The following is a 24,431-nucleotide window of genomic DNA, read 5'->3' as shown; positions in this document are numbered from 1 at the left end:
GCAAATCTAATTTAAAAAGAAATCTCATCAGTGGACAAATAGATTTTTAAAATGTTGTGTATATATACAATTGAATATTATTCAGCCTTAAAAATGAATGAAAATCTGACATGCTAAAACACGGGTGAAAATATGCTAAGTGAAATAAGCCAGACACAAAAAGACAAATCTGGTATAATTCCACATATCTGAGTACTCAGAACAGTCAGGTTCAGCATTAGAAAGTTTAATAGTGGTCAACCAGGGCTGGGGAGAGGGTAGAACGGGGAGTTATTGTTTAATAGGTAAAGAATATCAGTTTGAGATGATAAAAAATTTCTGAAATTAAATTTCACTACAAGATAAATGTACCAATGTCACTGAACTATACATTCTAAGTGGTAAACTCTTTGTTATGCTTATCTTACCATAATTAAAAATAATTTAAGGAGGCATCATATAATTAGAACATGTTCAATACTTTAACCTTAATTTGTCACAGTGCTTCAATGATCAGGAAAGTGTGAAGGTAGGAATAAATTAAAAGTGTGTTGCTCATTTTCCTGAGAATTTTTCAAGACATATCAATTTTTAAAGTAAAAATTTTTCTCTTGTAATTTTCTTTAGCATGATGAGCAAAATGCTTCTTGTAAGCTTACAATTGCTCCCTGGCCTTTCCTTCTTCCATCCTAGTTCTAATGCAATGCAATCAAATCTGTGCAAAGACACCTGCAGCAGGCCTCACATTAGTCTTGCTTCATTCCTGTGCTCTGAGGGTCAGTAGGGCAAGTCAGTCCTCAACTGCCAGGGGAAGGCTGGCCTCCCAGAGTTGCTGTGAGTTCCCAGGAGGAGAAAGAGGCTAGGGTTGTGAGGCCTTGTAAGCCAGCTTGGCTCCTTTCTTCCCCACTAGGCCTGCAAGGACTTGTTTGCGGTGGAAACAACATCCATTTATTCCTGTGGTAACAGGAACAAGGAGCTTTTTCTCCTGCTTGTTCAAAGGCTCAAGACAAAGAGCAGTATGTTCAAGGGCAAGAGTTTTGGAATTGGAAGATGTTGTAATCAAGCATCTCCATCCAGTCTGTGTCCTTGGAATCATGAAGAAATTTCAAAATAGTGTATTTCCTCACTGAAGGGAAATTAAATACATTAAAAATTAAATTTTATTTATTATGCTTAAAAATTAAATTATCTTAACAATATATAAAGCTGTATTGATAATAGTCATCTTTTTGAATAATGGTTTAGTCCTTAGGTTATTTTGTGTCAAAATAACCACTTTAATCTTAGCAGTAAGGAGAATTCTTTAAAATTAACTCTAAGAAGATCCCATTTTTACTTTGTGCATCTGCCTGTATCTTCAACATCCCATGAAACCTAGACTTTGTCTATTCCTGCCTCCCTCAGCAAAGTGAAGAGACTCATTGCTAACATATGGAAGCATTTTCACACTGCAAGTTAATCTGAGGGCAAAACATGTGATTTACAAATGCTGTCAAGTGAACTATGTATTTCCAAATGGCACCAGCCTGACCACGCTGCTTCTTTGTTAGCCCTGGAGCCTAAATGAACAAAAGAGCAAGCAGCTGTCTCTGCCACACTCAATCCCGAGGTCTCACATGTGCTGTGGATATTCAAGTAAAGACAGCAAGTCATCTTATCACAAAAGCACGCAATAGTCTTTATTTGTGAACAAAATAGCACATTTAAATCATGGAGAAATCAGTGTGTTCTGTCAAAGTAATACATTATCCTGTTATTTTTGCCAGCAGCTGAAAATAATATTGACGGAGATTTTAAATTGCTAGGATCACCATACCATTGGTCTGTACAAATTCTTGAAAAAACTTCTTAGGGTCCATAATTTGAACAAATAATGGGAAGGACAAGAGAGGCCTCTTGCAGTGTTTAGTGATTAGAAAACATAAGTGCCTGAGGATTCTCAAGGTGAAGTCACCTCTCAGTCAGGTCTCTGAAGAGCTGTGGAAGCAGGGGTCAGCCATCGTAGCCCAGGCGTGACACCCTTCAGAAAACAAGAGGCTGTCAAATAGTCACGTAACTCAAGGTAGAAATCAGGATGAAGGCTGATGAAGGTAGAAAGCAGGATGAAGCACGAGATTTGCTCAGCTCTCGTGTGTTTCAGTCCTAAGTTCCAAAGGGCTATCTATGTAATCTTGGGTGTCCTCTAATTTTAGAGTTTCAGTTCTTTTATGAGCAAAAGGGTTTACTAGCTTACCTCTTGACAATCATATCATGGAATAAGAGTTGCAGTTTGGCTGGCGCCGCAGCTCACTAGGCTAATCCTCTTCCTTGCGGCGCCGGCACACCGGGTTCTAGTCCCGGTCGGAGCTCCGGATTCTGTCCTGGTTGCCCCTCTTCCAGGCCAGCTCTCTGCTGTGGCCAGGGAGTGCAGTGGAAGATGGCCCAAGTGCTTGGGCCCTGCACCCCATGGGAGACCAGGAGAAGCACCTGGCTCCTGCCTTTGGATCAGCGCGGAGTGCCGGCAGCAGCGAGCCAGCCACGGCGGCCATTGGAGGGTGAACCAACGGCAAAGGAAGACCTTTCTCTCTGTCTCTCCCTCTCACTGTCCACTCTGCCCGTCAAAAAAAAAAAAAAAAAAAAAAAAAAAAAAAAAAAAAAAAAAGAGTTGCAGTTTACTGAGCATTTGTTACGAGCCAGGCACTGTACTAAATGCTTTACATATATGACCTTGCTTATTCATTGCACTAACTCTGTGAGGCAGGTTTTATAACCCACATTTTACAGATCAGGATGCTCAGGCTCAGAGGGTTAGAAGATCTGCTCTGTATCACATAATAAATTGAGGAGATGGAATTTGAATTCAGGTCTGTTTTTCTCCAAAGCTTAGATTTTTACAACCATGCATTCTGGCTCGTTGGAGTAATTTACTTATTATCCAAATATTAATATATTTAAATATGTTTTATAATAGATGAAGAATGACACAAATGCAAGCTTTTATTTTACATCCATGCATAAGATAAGCATCCTAGGATATCAGCCAGGCCTACATTTTCAGTACTTATTCAGGTTACAGTAGGTGAATATTTCAAAAGCTAACAGGGTAAAGACAAGTCGTGACATGCATGAGCATTTCATGTGGCAGCCACTGTCTCTAAGAAAAAAGAACCCATAGAGTTATGCTTTGACATTGAAACAATGGTAAAATTTAATGGAAAATTGAAAAAGGTCTATTGAAAAACAAAGAAGGCTTTTACTCCTTGAACATTGGACCACTCTATTCTCTGATCATTTGCAATTAGCACACTGCGTGTGAACACATCTTTGGGGATTAATTACAGAACCTTCTCAAGAAATATAAAATCAGGGACAGGTTTTGTGGCACAGTGGCTGCTTAAACCACTGCTTGGGATGCCCACATTCCATATTGGAGTGTCGGTTCAAGTCCCACTCTAGTCCAGCTTCCCACTAATGCTCCTGGGAAGCAGCAGATGATGGCTAAAGTTCCTGCCAGCCATGTGGGAGACCCTTATGGAGTTCCAGGCTCCTGGATTCAGCTTGGAAGCCAGAGCCTTCTGGCTATTGTACCCATTTGGAGAGTGAGCCAGCAGATGGAAGATATTCTCCCATCTCTTTCTGTCTCTTGTCTCTCTCTGTGTGTATGTTGTGTGTCACCCTGCCTTTAAAATATCTCCAGCTTCTTCAGCCATCACTATATTTGATTGTCAGAGTCATTTTGGCAGATATTCTACATGGAATAATTTAATAAAATCTCATTTTTAGGAATCTGTGAACTTCTCCATGAAGACAGTATTGAAGTAAATTACTTTCTTTAATAAATTAGAATAATTATCTCTTCAGTTGAATTATTACTGCTGCAAATCTTTAGTAGAAAGTACAAATGAAATTAAGTCACTGGCTGCAACCTACTACCACATTTATCTAGATTATAAATGGAACAACAGTTTGGAATTCAGAGTGGGGGTGGTGGTGAGAATGCATTTAAACACAGGATTTTTAAGGGTATGGTCCTACTTCCAGAAGGGCAGTGAGATTTATATTTGACAGAACCTCTGGTTCCTCTTGCTTCTTGCTTCCATTAGATATTGTATGTCTTCACTTTGGCTTTTAAAAATTAGCCTGTGTCTGGGTCTAATAAGTGAAGAAAGAGTTTAGAGCTTTTAAAACTTAACAGTGGATGGATCCCTTGAAGCTGATGAGTTCATATGCTGATGGCTGTGCTCAGTGAGGCTGAAAGGTAGTTTTCTCATTTTCTCCAACTTCCTATTGTGAAATGATTCCCATTCTGAAGTTGAGTGAGAAGAGGGATAACTTTCCTCATTTTATTCTCATGTTGATTCTATTTGGCTCTAGTGTGTGCTTCTCATAAATGAATCCAAACTAAGAAATGCTAGATTTCTTAGAGCTGACAGTTTATAACTTCATTTCCCATACAAACTTAAAGCAGTTTTTAAAAACTGCAAGATAAGATGGAAAGGAGTAAGGACTTCCCTCACTTTATTTTGTATACTTCTGTATTTCTTACAATCAGCTGGGATTTAAGTCCACAGAATTGGTTGGTTACTACTTCGGCGGGGATGACTGTGATCCTTCCTGGAGGTGAGACCATTCATCCTGCCTCTCAGGCTGGGCCGGTGCTTTGAGTCAGCCTGGAAACTATCTGGGTAAACTGCCTCTGCTTCTTCCTGGGGTCCTGTTTATTTTTACCTTCAAGTCAGTACAGAGCATCTCAGAGCCAAGAGTGTCCACCACAATTAATAATGTTATTCCATGGTCCTACCACCTCCTTCACTAAAGGAGGACTGTTTCATATTTTGAGGGGTAATTTGTTGCTTATTTTTGCATTCCTTTTGCATGTTTACAGTTTCCCCCACCTGTGGCTAGAAATAAGTATACAATGTCTCAATCTTGTGGTTCCTTTGTGAAAGCACAGATTCTTCTCTTCTGAGGCTACAATTTGTCCTTTTTCAAAACAGTCTGACAAGATTTTAATGTGGTTTTGATTTCTTTCTTATTATTTATTTATTTATTTATTTTTTTATTTTTGACAGGCAGAGTGGACAGTGAGAGAGAGAGACAGAGAGAAAGGTCTTCCTTTTGCCGTTGGTTCACCCTCCAATGGCCGCCGCGGTAGCGCGCTGCGGCCGGCGCACCGCGCTGTTCCGATGGCAGGAGCCAGGTGCTTATCCTGGTCTCTCATGGGGTGCAGGGCCCAAGAACTTGGGTCATCCTCCACTGCACTCCCTGGCCACAGCAGAGAGCTGGCCTGGAAGCGGGGCAACCGGGACAGGATCGGTGCCCCGACCGGGACTAGAACCCGGTGTGCCGGCGCCGCAAGGCGGAGGATTAGCCTGTTGAGCCACGGCGCCGGCCTATTTATTTATTTATTGATCAAAATCAAGATTGTGATTCACAGCTTTGGTGTCTCCTCTCCCTGGGGTTTTACAGAGATGGAGATAAGTTGTGATGATTTGTCTATTTCTTCTACAGATGATGTAATTTTTACAGCCCTTCAGATGATTCAAATACATGTTGAAGAATCCTAAAATTATGACAAATGCTTTTGAGGTAGTTTGTGCTTCTAGGCTAAATTTTTGCTTTATAAAAGTGAACACTTTAATTAATATTTAACCATCTCAAGAAGTGGCATTTTCCTACGTGTTTTTTCCTTTGAAAAAAGTCATATTTCAGACATGTTGTAAAAATGGAAAACAAACTTTTCCATTGCAGTAGATATAATTAGTTGTTTCAAGCAAAATAAAGGGTGACAAAGTTGAATATATTTTCAAATCCTTACTACAGGTATTTCCTTTTAAGTCATCAGAGTAACCCTTGGCTTCACCTTACACCAAATCATGACAATCATAGTAAATGGTTTGAACAGTCATTATTTTCTCATTACTTACCAAGTTCCTCAAAACACCGCAGGTTCTGTTACTGACTTGAGGAGTGTGCAATACTGTCTTCCCAATTTTAATCTGAGTTCACAGAAACCTAGAGGTGCTCTATGGATGGCTTCTCAGACGCTAACTTGAACAAATCACTTGCAGATTCTGTCAGTTGGAGACTGACCCTAGTCTGAGAGAGGCCTGAGATTCTGCATTTCTGACAGACTCCCTGTCAATGTGCTGGTCTGTCGACCACACATTGAAGAGCAAGGATCTCTAAGACTAAAGAGGGGCCACAGTCTGAATTCAGAAACTTGCTGACATTAAAAAATAAAAAGAAAAAGAAAGATAGGAGAATGACAGCAAGAAGAAAATTAGAGGTAGGAATGAGGTCATGAGTGGAAAGCACAACTTTTGAGGAATAATGAGGCAATTCCTTGAGAGCTAACAGAGCCCAGGCGAGTGCAAGACCACAGGCCTGGAGAGGAAGAGGGGGTGAATGCAAGCTTGATGGAGGGTCTTCTGTGCAACCTGTGGCCTGATAAATTGCTGAATGTTTACGGGTGTGTACACCAAAAATGTCCTTATATGCATAAACAGAGAGATACGTATATATATGGGGATGGAAAGAAAGAGAAAGACAGCTAAGGGTAGAAAGATACTTTACACTAGGGGCTATCACAGGCATATATTGCTTCAATCCCATTACAACCCATTAAATATATATGAAGTTTCAAAAAGTTAACAAAAATGAAACTATAAGATGAGTCTATTTTGTTACCAAAAATTTTTGAAATCCATGCATGGAGTTTTCCTAATACTCATTTTTTATGAACTTTGTAAATATTTTTCTTCTTTATGGGTTTCAAAAATCTTCTGCCCCAAATAAACATCTTTCAATTCTTTTTTTCCATGAACTTTTGGAAATACTCTCATGTATGAGTGTGTGATGTGTGTGAGTTGTATATGTGTGTGTGTGGTGTGTTATTTGTGTGTGATAGAAAGATGAAAAAGCTGAGGCTGCAGTAATTTTTTTTTAAAACCTAGCTCTGGGCCTATCTGATTTCAAAGATCTAAAACCTAAGTTTGTCCAGCCAGAGATACAGACCCAGGTGGAAAAGGGTGAAGAGGACAGGGTTGTAAGGGAAAGTGTTTGCTACTGAGATGAGTCAGGGCATCGGGAGAAGATCTGAGCGAAGAGGATGTGGAAGAGACATGTGGAAAGGCCCAGGAAGAAAGGCAGGGCAAAGTGTGCAGCCACCAGGGCCACAGTCCAAGTGGATAATTTCCCTTCCTGCTAGCAATTAGTGGTGACCCATTTGGCAGCATCTGCCCCTTTGAAGGGGGATGGTTGCCGCTCTCTGTCTTCCACAACCCTTTCCAGCCCTTGTTAGAGTGACCTGTTCCTATCCAATGTGGAGAACTCAGTTCCCACAGTCTGTAAACTACCAATCAGCAAGAAGTCTGCTGTGTTCCAGGTGGGAAAGGCTGTGGAGCAGAAACTCTAGAAGTTGCCTATCCTCTTCCCACTGGGACCCACTACCACTGTCTTGGCTCAGTAGATCTTTAAAAAAAAAAAAAAAAACCCTCCTCTGAGATGATCCAACAACAAAGTCCTTCAGTTACCTTCCTAGTTGAAATTTATCTGTTAGGGGTTGGGTGACAGTTAAACATATGGAAATAAAGGATAATGACAACACCTTACAATTCACCTAAAACTGTCTGGGGAAAATTGTGCTACATATTAGAATAGGAAAAAAGGAGTTTGTATATCTATCTATCTATCTATCTATCTATCTATCTATCTATCTAAGAGAGAGAGAGACAGAGAGAGAGAGAGAGAGAGGGATCAAGCTCATCCACTGGCTCACTCTCCAAATGCTCAAAATGGTTAGGGCCAAAACCAGCAGTGGGGAACACAACCCAGGTCTCCCCATGGATGACATTTCTGTTCCTTGAGCCACCACTGCATTAGCAGGAAGCCAGACTCAGGAGCCAGAGCCTGGAATCCAAATCTAGTATTCTTTGTGGCACACAGGGGTCTACACTGTTAGGCTAAATCCCTGCTCCCTATTTCCATATATTTTAAGGCAAAGAATTCAGCCCAAGAATTGAGATATTGCCCCTTTTTCACCCTTATTTCCCTTTGTTGCCCTTGCTGCCCATGCCTTTGGGCAGCCTGCTCCCTGCTTTCCTGCCTGCATGCTTGCTGCATGTGGCTTGCTCCTGGCCTGCTCTCTGCTTGGTATGGACCTCAACATAGCCTCTAGACTTTTCTTTCTCCCCTGAGTAAAGCCCTCACTCTCCTATGCATTTCTATCACTGAACAAAATCCTTAAAAACTAAATATATATATATATATATATATATATATATATATATATAGAGAGAGAGAGAGAGAGAGAGAGAGAGAGATTGGAGGTTTGTTAGATTATGTAAGTTGGCCAGTGCCACAGCTCAATAGGCTAATCCTCCACCTGTGTTCTAGTCCCACCGGGTTCCAGTCCCAGTTGGGGCGCCGGATTCTGTCCCGGTTGCTCCTCTTCCAGTCCAGCTCTCTGCTGTGGCCCGGGAGTGCAGTGGAGGATGGCCCAAGTGCTTGGGCCCTGTACCTGCATGGGATATCAGGAGAAGCACCTGGCTCCTGGCTTCGGATCAGCACGGTGCACCAGCTGCAGCAACCATTGGAGAGTGAACCAACGGCAAAGGAAGACCTTTCTCTCTGTCTCTCTCTCTCTCTCACTGTCCACTCTGCCTGTCCAAAAAAAAAAAAAAAAAAAAAAGACCATGTAAGTCAATAACATGTCATGAGGTTTGTGCTTTAATTATGGGTGGCTAACACCATGGTAGACAAGGAATTATTTTTTTCAACATTATACATACTATGTGCTTCTACAAGGATTTTCTGGAAAACCAGTAGTCTCCTTCCTGTCTTCCTTGCTGCTGTACAGATAAAACATTTTCCCTTTTCCAGCCAGACTTTATCTCCACTTCCAGAAATCATTAGTGGTACTGGACTTTTGGTTTTTCTGTAGGGGTTTAAACCACTTTGCTTTCTAGCATCTATGCTGCTAACTAATGCTTGCAGTTCAGGTTCCCTGCTCTGCTTAATCAGTTACTTCTTATCCTTCCACTTTCCTTCCCAGCTCTCAGAATTTGTTGCTATTATTTTTCTTCAGCTTTTCTTGTCTAATTAAAAAATCTTTATCATTGTGTAAGTTCTGCTTGGGGATGTATAGAAGTACCTGTGTATGGTACTTCTATACAATTTTGATAAAGTTGAGAATGCCAAAGTGGCATTAATTTATACTGATTTTTCCTTGGCATGGTGCTGAATTCAATGTTTTATACACGTAGAACGTGAGGTGTGCCAGGAGAGCCGTATGTGGTATGCTAGTGTGATGCATGGGAGTTGAGATTCATAGTTTGGGGGAAGGAGGCTTGAGTGTAATTCAAGGCTTTGGCACTTGTAGGGCATAACTTTGAGCATCGCTGACTGAGCCTTCATTTCCTCATCCATAAGTGGTGGAGACTGTATTCAACTCACAACAGGATGGAAATGATTGAGTTAGACAAAGTGATGGATAAGAGCAATGGACAGGCTGATCCCTGTGGCAGGGTGATCCCTGAGGGGAAAAAAAAGCCTATCAGAGCACACAGCTCCCTTTCCTAAACCCCTCACAGCTTCTTAAGTTTCTTGGGTTGAAAACAAACCCCTTAGCAGAACGTCAAGGCTTTGCAAAGCTCAAACTTCATCTTTAGCCCCGTTTCCTACCATGCATCCTCTCTTCTGATAGATGTCAGCCACACTGGACCCTTTTATTATTGGAATTTCCCAAGCTTCCTCCTTCATTGGAGACTCTTGTTTTTCTCTCTGCTTGGAATACTTTTCTCTTCACACTTGCCTGGATGTCACGTCTCCTGGGAAACCTGAAATCCTGACCTCAGAGACCAAAAAGTTTCACTGTTGGTCACTTGCTGAGAAGTTGGCACTTGTCTTTTGTAACTCTCATCCCAACAGAAGTTAAATAATTGTGCCATTGTCCAGGTCTCTTTCACTCCCAATAAACACTGAATAAGGGCAAGGACTACATTTATTCGCTTTACTGCTTTATCCACAATATCTTGCAAAATGTCTTATACATAGTCATCTCTCCATAAATACTTTTGAATAAATGGTTTAATGAATGTATTAGAAAGAAAAAAGACTAAGTTTTAACACATAATTTTTTAAAAGAAGATTTATTTATTTGAAAGTCAGAGTCACACAGAGAGAGAAGGAGAGTCAGAGAGAGAGAGAGAGAGAGAGAGAGAGAGAGGTCTTCGATCCGCTGGTTCACTCCCCAATTTGCTGCAATGGGGAACTGAGCTGATCCGAAGCCAGAAGCCAGGAGCTTCTTCCGGGTCTCCCACGCAGGTGCAGGGGCCCAAGGACGTGAGTTGTCTTCTATTGCTTTCCCAGATACATTAGCAGGGATCTGGATTGGAAGAGGAGCTGCTGGGATGAGAACTGGTGCCCAAATGGGATGCAGGCACTGCAGGCAGCAGCTTTACCCACTACACAACAGTGCCGGCCCCAAAACATATAATCTTAAGGATTTTGTTTTTACTTTCAAATTCTCCTACTGGATCAGGTAAGAACAAGGCTTGACAAGTGCTTACTTTTGACTCTGTCCTTGGAGTCAAGAGAATTACTTGGGAGAATGGAAGAGGATCTAGTGGAGAAGGAGGTATGGACATTATCTGCTTTCTCAATAATGTGCTGGGCAGTGTCGAGAAGAGAAAGTGGCTGCACAGACATTAACACACCTTCAATCAGATCATGTATTCCTATCTCCTATCAGTGTTTACACAAAAGGGATGCATGCTTGATACATATTTGTTGAATCAATGAATAAGGGACACTTTCTGAGTTGACTGTATGCCCTCCAAGCCGCAAGTATCCTTTTTGATTTCCACCTTAATACTGCCATTGACAATATCTTTTGTATATTTTTAGCTGTATTTTAAAAAATATTTATTTATTTTATTTGAAAGGCAGAGTTACAAAGAGAGAGAGACACAGAGAGAGATCTTCCATCTGTTAGTTCACTCCCAAAATGGCCGCAACGGCCAGAGTTTGGATGATTTGAAGTCAGGAGCCAGGAGCCTCTTCCAGGTCTCCCATGTGGGTACATTAGCAAGGAGCTGGATAAGAAGTGGAGCAGCTGGGTCTGGAACTGGTGCCTATATGAGATCCCGTAGCCGCAAGCAGGGCTTTATCTCCAATGCCACAGCATCGGCTCCTAGCTGTATGTTTTGACATAAGGAAAGTCAAGATGTTATTTGTCTGGGTTTTGGCCAAATCATGTTATTTTAAGGATGGCTGTCTTAAGACTCATTCAAAAGAGCCTCATTTATTATTCTAATTCATTAGTATTCCCACTACATGTTCACCAAAACTGTTTATTTTCAAAAGTCACTAGGAATCTCACTGCTTAAATCTAACATAAATGATGCAAAAGGAGTTTGTTCTGAGAAAAAATTATAGAACTAAAAGTAGTTTCCTATGGATGAGAATGTCAATTTGTTACTGAGCATTTTCTGCTGGGCTCACTTGACTCTAAGGGGAGATGGTCTGGTAAGAGCTTGCATAAAAATGGAATAGTATCTTAATCTCACTGGAGAAGCACCCAGGTTCTCATGGCCGCAGGAGATTCACCAAGGATAATATGGCAGAGTGTATGATGTTCTCTTAGGGGATAAGGTGGTGGGGAATTGGAGAAGACCTTTCTGGTACATAAAAAATGTAACTGGTAGTTTCCTGAAATTCCTCAGCTATAATTTATTTATTCAGTTCAGGGATAGCAACTTACCTCATTTGATGTCAAAACAATGCATTGGTAATGGATGCTATAATGAGAAAAGTTCTGAGGTCTTATGTGGACTCATCAGGAATGTGTTACCAGTTAGCAATGTCAGCTATGAGTTTTAGAATGGAAATTGGTGTTATGCCATGTATTTACTATCTATTTTCAAGGCTTTTGTTTTGTCTTATTAAAATCTAATTATATCTTAAAAATTCATTTAATCTTCGCATAAACTCTATGAGCTAAATATTGTTATAATCTTCATTTTTGTTCACATGAGGAAACCAAGGTACAGTTACGTTACATTTCTCAAAAGTACATTGCCAATTAGTGGTGGAACTTATATGTGAACACACGCTTATCTAACTCCAGAGCCCAAGTTATAACTGCCCCCAGAATCAGTACTTAAGAATTCTGGAGGCCGGCGCTGTGGCTCACTAGGCTAATCCTCCGCCTGCGGCGCCGGCACCCCGGGTTCTGGTCCCGGTCGGGGCACTGGATTCTGTCCTGGTTGCTCCTCTTCCAGTCCAGCTCTCTGCTGTGGCCCGGGAGTGCAGTGGAGGATGGCCCAAGTCCTCGGGCCCTGCACCACATGGGAGACCAGGAGGAAGTACCTGGCTACTGGCTTCGGATCAGTGCAGCACGTTGGCCGCAACACGCTGGCTGTAGTGGCCACTTGGGAGGTGAACCAACAGAAAAGGAAGACCTTTCTCTCTATCTCTCTCACTCTCTCTCTCACTGTCTAACTCTGCCTGTCAAGAAAAAAAAAAAAAAAGAATTCTGGAGTGCTGATATTTAAAGCTGTAATCATCGAAGTGTATCTATTGGCTTTCCTAAGATAGGAAAATATGAAATGATAATAAGGCTGGCAGGGTTGAAAACGAATTTTATCTACTTTGCAATATTGTGTAAGACCTATCTTTAAATATTGAAAATATAGTTTCGTACATGATTATTGGAGTGAAGGAAATATGAATTCCACTTGGATAATTTTAAGAATGGAATGAAGTACACCTATACCATTTGCATTTTAAGATTAAAATCATTTAGAAGTACTATTCTCAGATGAGATTTGTTTTACTCAATATTTTTATGCTTAAAAAGTTATTTATTGATTGGTTTTAATTTCACTTGAAAGACGAAGAGAAAAAGAAACATAGAGATATTTTCTGTCTACTAGTTTCACTCCCCAAATGCCAGGAACAGCCAGGGCTGTGCCAGATTGAAGCCAGGAGCCTGGAACTCCATCCACATCTTTCATGTGGGTCTCAAGCACTTGAGCCAGGGTGCACATTAGCAAAAAGCTTGGAAGTAGAAGCAAGGCCTGGACTTGAACCTAGGAACTCTGATATTGAACATGTGTGTCCCATGCAGCTTCTTAACCACTGCACCAAATGCCCAATCTAAAAATTCTTATTTTTAAAGATGTTAATCACTGTGTCCTGAAAATAGTCTAAAGGCAAGTGCTTATACTTTATTTTCCTTAAACACTTAATGAATGTTCTTTTAATGGGATTGCCTGTTTATGAAAGCCGACTACTATCACTTTCTCCAAACATTTATTTTCTTTAAAGATGAATTTATTTACTTGAGAGGCAGAGTTACAGATAGAGAGAGGGAGAGACAGAGAGAAAGATCTTCCATCTGCTGGTTCATTCCCCAAATGGTTGCAACTGCTGGAGCTGGACGGATCTGAAGCCAGAAGCCAGGAGCTTCTTCCTGGCCTCCCATGTGGGTGCAGGAGCCCAAGCACTTGGGCCATCTTCTACTGCTTTCCCAGGCCATTAACAGAGAGCTGGATCAGAAGTGGAGCAGCCAGGGCTTGAACTGGCACCATTATGGGGTGCCTATGCCACCAGCAGAGGCTTAACCTACTATGCTACAGCACTGGGACCCAAACATTTATTTCTATACCTAACTGTTAAATTATTCACAAATATGCATTATGTAGAATACAAGTAAAATAATTTGCATTTTACCAAAAGGCATGGAAAATACAAATAAAAATTTTCTTCTAATATGAAGACATTTTTGGTGCTTTCTCTTAGTGTTAGAAATACCAGTATAAGCTTTGATTTCTTGTCTGCTATTTCTCTTACAGAAAAATCTGTCATTGCTCAACCAGTATTTATTTTTGAAAAGGAAGAACAAACTTTTAAGGTAAGGTTAAACTATTTTGTTAGTTTGATTCTGACAAAAGAAGATACATTTCAAGAAGCTAGCTATACTGAAAGATGTCACTGCAGCAAAGGTTTATCTTGTTCCTCCCTAGTAGAGTAGAACCTTTATACAGTTGAGATTTATGGACAATAATTCAATTGAAATGGGAAACAAAAGGTCTTATCTTAAAGCTCTGGATAATTTGGTATTTTTACTAAAATAATATTTGCATATTTGGAGTGACTTGAAAAGGGGAAGAACCTAAAGAGATCAAGAGGGCTCCAGCTCCTCCTGGGTCCCCAAGACTAGCCTAGTCTACAGCTGGGTATAAAATAAACCCTAAGCTGTTGATTCTTGACTTAAAAGGGCTCTTATGGCCCACATCTGTTTTTCAGCATCATACTAAAATGATCTACTTCGAAAGACAAACAATAAAATTAGTAGCATTCTCACTTTAGCTAATTATTATGTTCTTGATATTCATTCTTACTTATGCAGGTCATTTACTCTACTACCCATAAAACAAATTAAAGAGAAACTCAACCTCTAAGCCCTTGTTAAAAAAGATCAGATTCCTGGGCCCTACCCCAGAATAAACACTTCAGAATCTTGAAAGGGCCTCAAAATCCATATGTTGAAAGATTTATTTGAAAGGCAGAGTGACACAGAGAAAAAGACAATGCTCATGACAACCAGACCTGGACCAGACTAAAGCCAGGAGCCCAGAATTCTACCCATGCAGGGTCCCTTGCCCTCTAGCCATCCTCTGTTGCCTTCCCAGGTGCATTAGCAGGAAGCTGGACTGGAAGCAGAACAGCCAGGACTTGAACTGGCAGTCCAATATGCAATGTGGGTCTCCCAAGCAGAAGGCTGAATCTCCTTAGCCACAACACCTGCCCTCAAAATCTGCATTTTAAAAAAATTCCCACAAATGTTCTATTGTCATTGAAATAGAAAACCAATGGCGGCTGGCTCCCTGGCTCAATAGGCTAATCCTCCGCCTGTGGCGCCAGCACACCGGGTTCTAGTCCTGGTCGGGGCGTCAGATTCTGTTCCGGTTGCTCCTTTTCCAGGCCAGCTCTCTGCTGTGGCCCAAGTCCTTGGGCCCTGCACCCGCATGGGAGACCAGGAGAAGCACCTGGCTCCTGCCTTCAGATCAGCGCGGTGCGCCGGCAGCAGCGAGCCGGCCGCGGCGGCCATTGGAGGGTGAACCAATGGCAAAGGAAGACCTTTCTCTCTGTCTCTCTCTCTCTCTCTGTCCACTCTGCCTGTCAAAAATTTAAAAAAGATTAAAAAAAAAGAAAAGAAAAGAAAAGAAAACCAATGGCTTGATTTGGCTATTTCTTGACTCGTTGGCTGGGGAATAAAGGTGAGCTGCCTTGCCTTGGAGGGGCTCCCTGGCCCTGGTTCTGGGAATTATCTTCTCAAGTGGCAGGGTGGAAAGCTGACACTAAAACAGCAAATACTCCGCTCTCATGGGCAACTTTATGTCCTTTCAGAGACCAGCCGAAGACACCTTGTATGAAGCAGCAGAACACGGTAACTATTTACGTTTTGTATTTCAAAATCCATCATCATCCAAAGAAAACAAGCAGGGACGAACACTGTGGCCTGTTTTTCTGGCATGCAAGTCCCTGAGAACAGAGAGGACTAACTGTCCATGAGTTTCCACCACCTGTCCACTAATCTACCAAAGACCTTCTTTGTAAAACCTCAGACTAAGTATACAATTTCTTGCTGAAGTTACTTGTTTCAATTGTTTCATGCCACATACAGGCCTACAGGTTTTGATCACCAACCTATTAATACCAATATTTAAAACTGTACTTCAGGACTTAACACATCATCAAATGATGACCTAGGTAGACAAAAGGAAATTCTGTTTAGCCTCTCATGTTATGGAGTGTGGATAATTTGCTATTGCAAGCAATTTTACCCTTCTTATTGCCTTTCAGAATGTAATGATCATTCAAGAAAGCGTGTACGATCTTCGTCTTTCACCCTGCACACTGCAGATGCTCAGGCCCAGGGAGGTAGGTGTAGCCTTGACTGTTGACTGTTCACTGTTACAGCTATTCTGAATGTAAAGTTACTAAGAAACTTTCCAAAATGGTAACACTAAAAGTCTACTCATTGGAGAATGTTTATAATATGTCATGTAATGTGTTATATAATATATAAAATAGATTGTACAGTGAGTCAGTATTTGAAAATACACTTTATCAGTATTGGGAAAAAATACTGACAAGACATAAGCGGCAACGTTAGTGGTTATCCTCAGCAATGGCATTCCAATGACTTGATGATCCCCACCCTTACTACCACTTTCTTTTTTGCTATTTCCAAAGTTTCTGCATTAAGTGTGTATTAACTTTGTTATTAGGGACACTTTTTTTTTTTTTTGACAGGCAGAGTGGACAGTAGAGGGAGACAGAGAGAAAGGTCTTCCTTTTTGCCGTTGGTTCACCCTCCAATGGCCGCTGCGGTAGGCGCGTTGCGGCCGGCGCACCGCGCTGTTCCGATGGCAGGAGCCAGGTGCTTCTCCTGGTCTCCCATGGGGTGCAGGGCCCAAGCACTTGGGCCATCCTCCACTGCACTCCCGGGCCACAGCAGAGAGCTGGCCTGGAAGAGGGGCAACCGGGATAGGATCGGTGCCCCGACCGGGACTAGAACCCGGTGTGCCAGCGCCGCAAGGAGGAGGATTAGCCTACTGAGCCGCGGCGCCGGCCTATTAGGGACGCTTTTTTAAAAACATTTTTATTTATTTTACTTGAAATTCAGAGTTACAGAGAGAGAGGGAGAGGCAGAGAGAGAGAGAGAGAGAGAGAGAGAGAGAGAGAGAGGATTTCCATCCACTGGTTCACTCTCCAATTGGCTGCAATGACCGGAGCTGCGCCGATCTGAAGCCAGGAGCCAGGAGCTTCTTCCTGGCCTCCCATGTGGGTGCAGGGGCCCAAGCACTTGGGCCATCTTCTACTGCTTTCCCAGGCCACAGCAGAGAGCTGGATCGGAAGTAGAGCAACTGGGACTCGAACCGGCGCCCCTATGGGATGCCGGCACTGAAAACGGTTGCTTTACCTGCTATGCCATAGTGCTGGCCCTGGGACACTTTCTTAAAACAAAATTTATTTATTTACTTGAAAGACAGAGTTACAGAGAGAGAGAGAGAGAGAGAGACAGACAGACAGAGATATCTTCCATTCCATTTGCTGATTCAGTCCTCAAATGGCCTCAACAGCCAGACCTGGGCAAGTCTGAAGCTAGGAGCCAGGAGCTTCTTCCAGGTCTCACATGTGGGTGCAGGAGCCCAAGTACTTGGGCCATTTTCTGCTGCTTCCCCAGGTGCATTTGCAGGGAACTGGATAGGAAGTGGAGCAGTCCATATGGGATGCCTACACTGCAGGTGGCTGCTTTAACAGCTATGACCCTGGGAAAGCCAATTTAAAGTGACCAGCTACTTAAGCAAATGGATGCCTGACTTTTAAAAAAGAATTTTATATATTGTACTGTGAGTTCATCAATAACTTAGTTTGCCTCTTTTCCATATTCAAAGCACTCCAAATTCCTTTTATATGGGTCATATTGCCTTTTGTAATGCAACTATTCATGCCTATGTCTTTCTTCTCCACTGTGAGTTGTGTGAAGTCATCTTCACGCTTGATAGAGTTTCTTACACATGGTGAGCCCTCAGGAAATATTTATTTATTTATTTATTTGAGAGGCACGGGACTCTGATCTACTGATTTACTCCCCAAATGTCTGCAAAGGCAGAGGAAGCAGAGAGCTGGGAACTCAATCTAGATCTCCTATGTCTCCCATGGGGGTAGCATGAACCCAACCACTTGAGCCATCATCACTGTCTCCCTGAGTCTACACGGGTGGGAATTCAGTCAGAGGCCAGCCAGGCATCGAAACCGGGAAACTCCACATAGGACATGTGTGTCTTAACTGGTGTTCTAACTGCCAGGCCTAATGCCCATCCCCAAAAATATTTGGTAATTGAATAAAATTTAATTTATAATCCTCACCAGATGCACTCTTTTATTTTTATTGATAACAATACAAAATTTTTCCTAAATTAGTGATATAAACATTTTTGCAAACAGCAAAAATCCCAATAAAAATCAACAAAACCCCCACATCCTTAATGACATTAGCCTGCAATCTGCTTTTAGTGTCAACCTTGTCTCAGAAGCGAATGAGATCTTCATCCTTCACTGGCCTCCCAACCTTCCCCACTTCTGGGCCAGGTAATAAAGTGCTTCTACAACCTCAAGCCTGACACCCTGACTTCTCAAAATCACTCATTTTAACAATGAATCTTCTATCTCAATTATCATGAAATGCTAACTTTAAGGCAGCAAATCAAATAGAGGGCTCAGTAAAGTATGCATGGAAGAATACCTTGTGAATTCTACCTCCACAAATCCAGACAGCACATGTCTTTATTTTTAGTAGAAAGTTTGAGCGTATCAATTATTTTAGAATTTCATGTTTATGATAGTATTATTTTATATGAGGCATCCGCATAAAATAAAGACAGCTTTCTTTATTTTACTTATTATTACCATATACTTTATAATACATAAAGGTGCCTCAATAATTCATAGAAAATTGAATTAAAAGGTAAATTTATTTTGGTGCAAATATGTTTTGAAATGCATGCACAATGAGGTGTCTCCAAAGAGTTCATAAAAAATGTGTGGTTTGAAAAAATTATGCATAGGTGACAAGAAATTTTTTCAGTAGAATAGCTTACCTTTCAATTCAGTTTTTTCTATGAACTGTTTGAAGTACCCTCATATTTAGTATTCAAAATATATGACTATGCTTTAGATTCACATTATAAAGTTTAGAATATGATTCCATTAGAGCTTATAACTAATGAAAATATTACTTCTTTTTATTTTAAATTTGCAATGCTTTTCTAAGCAAAACTGTTTTATCAAAATATTTGAAGTGGTTGGTTCCCCACATTAAAATAATGATTTCTGTTTGTGAGTGTTTTTATTTCCGTTGAACAACCATCTGATTTTTTCCAAGTTAAGTTTATCACTAAGAAAGAAACAAATACAAATTGTTCACTTTTTTGGTCCTCCTCTACTCAGAGACTATGGAGTTTTCAAAATAATTAATCCCTATTCTTATCAATAATTCCAAATATGACTGAGCAACAGTAGGTCAGTCACCTGTCAAGTGCAGAAGAGATGCTTCCTAGACCAATATGTCTCTTCTGAATGGACTGACAAGCTATAGATAGTAAGAGAAATAAGAGTTCTACATTCAGAGCCAAAAAGTGTTTTTTTTTTTTTTGACAGGCAGGTTAGACAGTGAGAGAGAGAGAGAGACAGAGAGAGAGTAATAGACAGTGAGAGAGAGACAGAGAGAAAGGTCTTACTTCCGTTGGTTCACTCCCCTAATGGCCACCATGGCCGGTGCTGGGCCGATCTGAAGCCGGGCGCCTCCTCCCAGTCTTCCATGCTGGTGCAGGGACCGAAGCACTTGGACCATCCTCCACTGCCCTCCTGGGCCACAGCAGAGAGCTGGATTGGAAGAGGAGCAACCGGGACTAGTACCCGGCGCCCCAACCGGGACTAGAACCCGGGGTGCTGGCGCCCCAGGCAGAGGATTAGCCAAGTGAGCCACAGTGCTGGCCCAAAAAGTGTTTTGTTTTGTTTTATTGTACTTGTGTATAAAGCAAAGAGGTGGCCTTAAGTTATGTAGATAGATACTTTTATTTATTTCAATTAAGAAATTATTTGAAAGGCTAAAAGAGAGAGAGGGAAAGAGAAAAATCTCCCATCTGCGGGCTAATTACCTAAATGTTGGCCATGGCTGGGGCTGGGCCAGGCTGAAACTAGAAATTCAATTCAGGTCTCCCACATGGGTGGCAGGGATCCAACCACCTGAACCATTACTTACTGCCTCTCTGAGTTCCCATTAGTAGGAATATGGAACTCCAACCCAAGTACTCTGATAATGGGATGCAGGTGTATTAGCCAGTGTCTTAACTGCTTTGCCAAATTCGTGCTCCTGAGTCATTTTATAAATCAGACACACATAGAAAGAAAAACAAATAAAGAAACATAGATAGCAGCAAGTACCATTTTATGTTATTTTGAGCATAATGTCAGTGTTTGCAGGACAGGTGAAAAATTGTACAGCTTTCTATGGTCTATTCCTGGTTTTCATTAATAAAGACTGCAATAATCATTAAATTTAAATTTGAATTAGAGAAGCAATCCTACCTGGGCGTTTATAATACTTGGAACACTTCTTTGTGGGAACAATTCTTACTTTTTTTTTGTCTCTTAATTAAATGCCCAAAGGCTGTGGTTTATGCAATTTGCAATCACCAGGAGATCTTTTGAAAATGTATAGAAATTCTATCCTTACTTGTAGTCACCACTGCAGGCTTACCCTACCACATGATATAGAAAAATAACGCAGCATAAGGTCTTCTTTATTCCTCTGTTCAAGTTTTGTTAAAGAATGGGGGTGATGGGGCACAGACTTAGTTAATGGTTTTATAATACTCCATAAATTTTAAAGCATAGAAGGTCCAGTATCAATTCAGCTTTTATTATCTGTAGAATTTCTCACAGTACAATCTTTCATGATTCTAAAGAATTTGCTGTCAGTGACCTAATTTTCACTTATATTTCTGAGAATAAACAGAATCAGCTAGCAAAACTCATGTGGCAATCCCATTTTTAACCAAACCAGTGCACTAAAGGGCATGGCCGAGTACTGTTAGTGCCAACAGCGACACCTACTGGTCACTTCAGAACAGTACTGTCAAACCTTCAATGTTCACTCTCACATTTTAAAAATTCTTTCTTACAGTGAAGGAAAACAATATTTTTATGAAATCAACTCTTGTGAAAAGGAATATTGATATGAACAGTGAAGAACAAGGTTTGTAATTTCTACTTAAAGAACCACAAAAAAATTTTACTTTTTGTCATCTATGAGAGTGATAGAAAAAGTTCATGGAAAAATGAAATTAAAAGATAAGTTTATTTTGCTGTAAAACATGTTGAAATCCACAAATAATTTTTATAACATGAATTTTATATGAAATTTTAAAAATCCTTCATATATATTTATATATATGTGTGTGTGTGTGTGTGTATTAGGTATATGGAAGTAGGGCAGAGTAACAAAACATGAGTAATAAAAATATTTGGTAAGCCAGTTCCCATGATCAAAATGAGTACTTATTGGGAAAAATCTAGGTAGGGAATGAGAAGTAAGCAATTCACTGGTTATTTTGTCTTTAATTAGTTAACATTAGTCCCCCACCTCATCACTACTTTAGAAATGAAGTTAAAAAAAGAACAGGGAAGAAAGACTATTTCACTAAAAATATATTTATCTTTTTATTCTATTATTTTAAGGTACCGTGAAACATTCTGAACATGTTCTAAGACCTGCTATTTTGCAGCCACCTCAATCTCAAATCTATGAAAAAGCAAGAAAGTCATTTGAGCACAACACATTGGAATCCAGCAAGATGACAGAAAAAATAAAGCATAGGGTAAGTACATGTCCACTGGTCGGATTGATCTCAAACGCATATCCTTCTTTGCATATGTTGTTTTGAGACCCTGCAACCAGAGTTGGGGGCTGTGTGAGCTTGGCTTTGTTGCTGAAGCAGCAGCCAGGCTTGAGAAACATTCAGGCTGGATACAAAATGGTGTTGGTAATCTTACTACATTTGTAGTAGAGGCATGCATTCGGCAAGGTGGTTAGGATGCTTGCATTCCATGTTGAAGTGCATTGTTTTGAGACCTGGCTCCTGACTCCAGACTCCTGCTAATAATCTACATGCTGGGAGGCAGCAGGAGACGGCTCAAGTAGTTGGGCTCCTGCTACCCAAAAGGAAGACCTGGACTTGGATTGAGTTCCTGGGTCACAGTCCTCTGCCATATGAGCATTTGCAGAGTGAACCAGTGAATGGGAATCCACTCTCTTCTTGTCTCTCAAATAAATTTTTAAAAGCAAATACATAATATTGTCCTGGAGCCAAACTGTAAACCTGAGCACCAGGGCAGTGGTAACCTGGAGGGTCTTGTTGCAGAGCAGTGAGGCAGGTGGGAACTGGAGTCAGCAGCCAAAGAAGGGATAGAGATTTTCTGCATACCCAGCTGGTTAACATCATAGTTAATCACTGTGCTGCCAGTAGAATCCACTCTAGAGGCATCTTTACAAATAACAGGAGCAAAGAAACTACTTACGGCAGTGTGGCACAAGGCCCGGGCAGCCTGCAGAGACAGATAGGAATTTTCTCTTCCAACTGCTACAGTGGCTGAATCACTCACTGGAGGCCTTTCTTAGCAGACATTAATGTGTTCAGGTCGTGCAAATATGGGTTGGAGGATATTCTGTTTCTACAGCTTTAGCTGATAATAGAACGCAAGATAAGAAGGCTGCAATTCGGAGTTATTCCATTGATTATTTGTTTTCAGCTATTTAGGGTTAGTCCATATCTTTGCTTGGTTCCCCCCACCCTCCATGGAAGTGTAAACACTACCAGCCATTTCATTCAATGAAAAAAGCCAGGTGGGTACTAGTCCTAAGTAGTCCTAACTCTGCCACTATCTATATTTTTGGGGGACAAAGCACCCAATATTATCTTTTTGTCAGCAAAATAAAGGAGTTAAAAGTAAAGTCAGCATTTGTCAACATTTTTATATTTTCAAACACTTTTCTTTGTGAGATATGATTTTGTGAGACATTATGAATTTAACATTTTTATTTATTTATCTATTTGTGAGATAGAGATGAGAGACAGAAGTCAGATAGGCATACCAATACACACACACACACACATACATACACACACACAAATACACACACAGGTTCTATCTGGTGGTTCACTCCCTAAACACTTGCAATGGCCAGGGCTGGGCAAGGGTGAAGCTGGGAGTCAAAAACTCAGTCCAGGTCTCTCAAGAGGGTGGCAATTACTCAAGCCGTCTCTGCTGCCTCCCACAATGTGCATTATCAGGATGCTGGGATTGGAAGCAGAGCCAGGAGGCAAATAGGAATTCTGAAATAGGGTGAGAGCATCCTAAACAGTACCTTAGCCACTACGTCAAATGCTCATCCCAGTATTATGAATTAAAAAAAAGCTATTGTTTATGTATGGTATGTAAATGATTTTTAAAATAAAACATGGCTTCAATTTTAGATAAGTACATTATTAAAACTTTCAGTTTCAATATAATCTATTAGTCATCATCACATTATATAAATTATTTTATTGATTTAAGAAATGATACATGCTATTTAATTAACTTTAAATTATGTAAGAAAGAGCATTATGTGCTAATTTAAAAAAGTCATCATATTGCATTTGATTTTGGAATGACATATACTATAAAGAACATATAAATATTTTATTTCATGTTGTAACATCCAAAGTACATCAACAATTCTTTCTTGGTATGACTTTATAAATGTTACATTGCATATTTAAAAAGTAAAATGTATTTATGTATTTGTTGAATTTTGTTCCTAAGTGATAAAGCATAAGAGAAAATTTCAAGTGTTTGTTTGCAATTGTTTCTTCTTGACTAATTTATAAGTTCTAACAAATAGGTCTTATTTCTAAGGACTGAAAAACTCAATTGAGTAAGCCCATTATTGAATTTTCTGTGTAATGATGACCTTTGAAGAACTGAAAACTAAAGACATAAGTACATGTAAGGTGCTATGTAAGGATTTTTCACCAATGCATGTAATTTACAGATCTGGTGAAAATTATCCCCAGGGGAATTTTATAGTCATTATTTTTATGTTCCTTAATAATTTTTATGTCAAATTCAAGAGACATTATTACTTATTATTTCATTAATCAAGTCACACACGATGAAGAAATTAAATAATATATGTCTAGGGCTGATGCTGTGGCACAGAAGGTAAAGCAGCCACCTGCAGTGCTGGCATCTCATATGGACACCGGTTCATGTCCCAGGTGCTCCACTTCCAATCCAACTTTCTGCTATGGCCTGAGAAAGCAGTAGAAGATGGCCCAAGTCCTTGGGCCCCTGCACCCACGTGGGAGAACTGGGAGAAGTTCCTGGCTCCTGACTTCAGATCTGGACAGCTCTGACCGTTGTGGCCAACTGAGGAGTGAACCAGTAGATGGAAGACCTCTCTCTCTCTCTCTGCCGCTCCTTCTTTGCGTAACTTTGACTTTCAAATGGATAAATAAATCATTACACACACACACACACACGTCTAAAAAACCTATTTCAGGCAACCTAGGAGTAAAAACTACCATTTTGTCTGAGAAATAAAACATTTGAGTGACTGAGTCATGAGCATATCCTTTGACTTTTTTAAAGATTTGTTTATTTATTTTTATTATAAACACTTTTATTTAGTAAATATAATTTTCCAAAGTACAGTTTATGGATTACAATGGCTTTTTCCCCCTATAACTTCCCTCCCACCCACACCCCTCCCATCTCCCGCTCCCTCTCCCATTCCATTCACATCAAGATTCATTTTCAATTCTCTTTATATACAGAAGATCAATTTAGTA

The 24,431-nt window shown here is 40.5% G+C and overlaps 1 protein-coding gene across 2 annotated transcripts in view; it reads left to right on the top strand.

The window, feature by feature from the left end:
- Positions 1-24,431, top strand: part of RANBP3L (RAN binding protein 3 like) — a 53,454-nt gene that overhangs the window by 12,201 nt on the left and 16,822 nt on the right. The window contains exons 2-7 of one of the 2 annotated variants that reach the window (XM_062211769.1): positions 13,818-13,876; positions 15,376-15,415; positions 15,832-15,909; positions 18,052-18,126; positions 20,723-20,794; positions 21,277-21,416. In XM_062211769.1, coding sequence (XP_062067753.1) covers positions 13,818-13,876; positions 15,376-15,415; positions 15,832-15,909; positions 18,052-18,126; positions 20,723-20,794; positions 21,277-21,416 — 464 coding nt within the window. The remainder of the gene's footprint in view (positions 1-13,817; positions 13,877-15,375; positions 15,416-15,831; positions 15,910-18,051; positions 18,127-20,722; positions 20,795-21,276; positions 21,417-24,431) is intronic. The other variant, XM_062211770.1, reaches the window with a different exon arrangement.

This window comes from Lepus europaeus, chromosome 15, assembly GCF_033115175.1.
Source record: "Lepus europaeus isolate LE1 chromosome 15, mLepTim1.pri, whole genome shotgun sequence".
NCBI lineage: Eukaryota > Metazoa > Chordata > Mammalia > Lagomorpha > Leporidae > Lepus > Lepus europaeus.
Note: the sequence above shows the minus strand (reverse complement) of the source record. Positions and strands in the feature narration are given on the sequence as shown.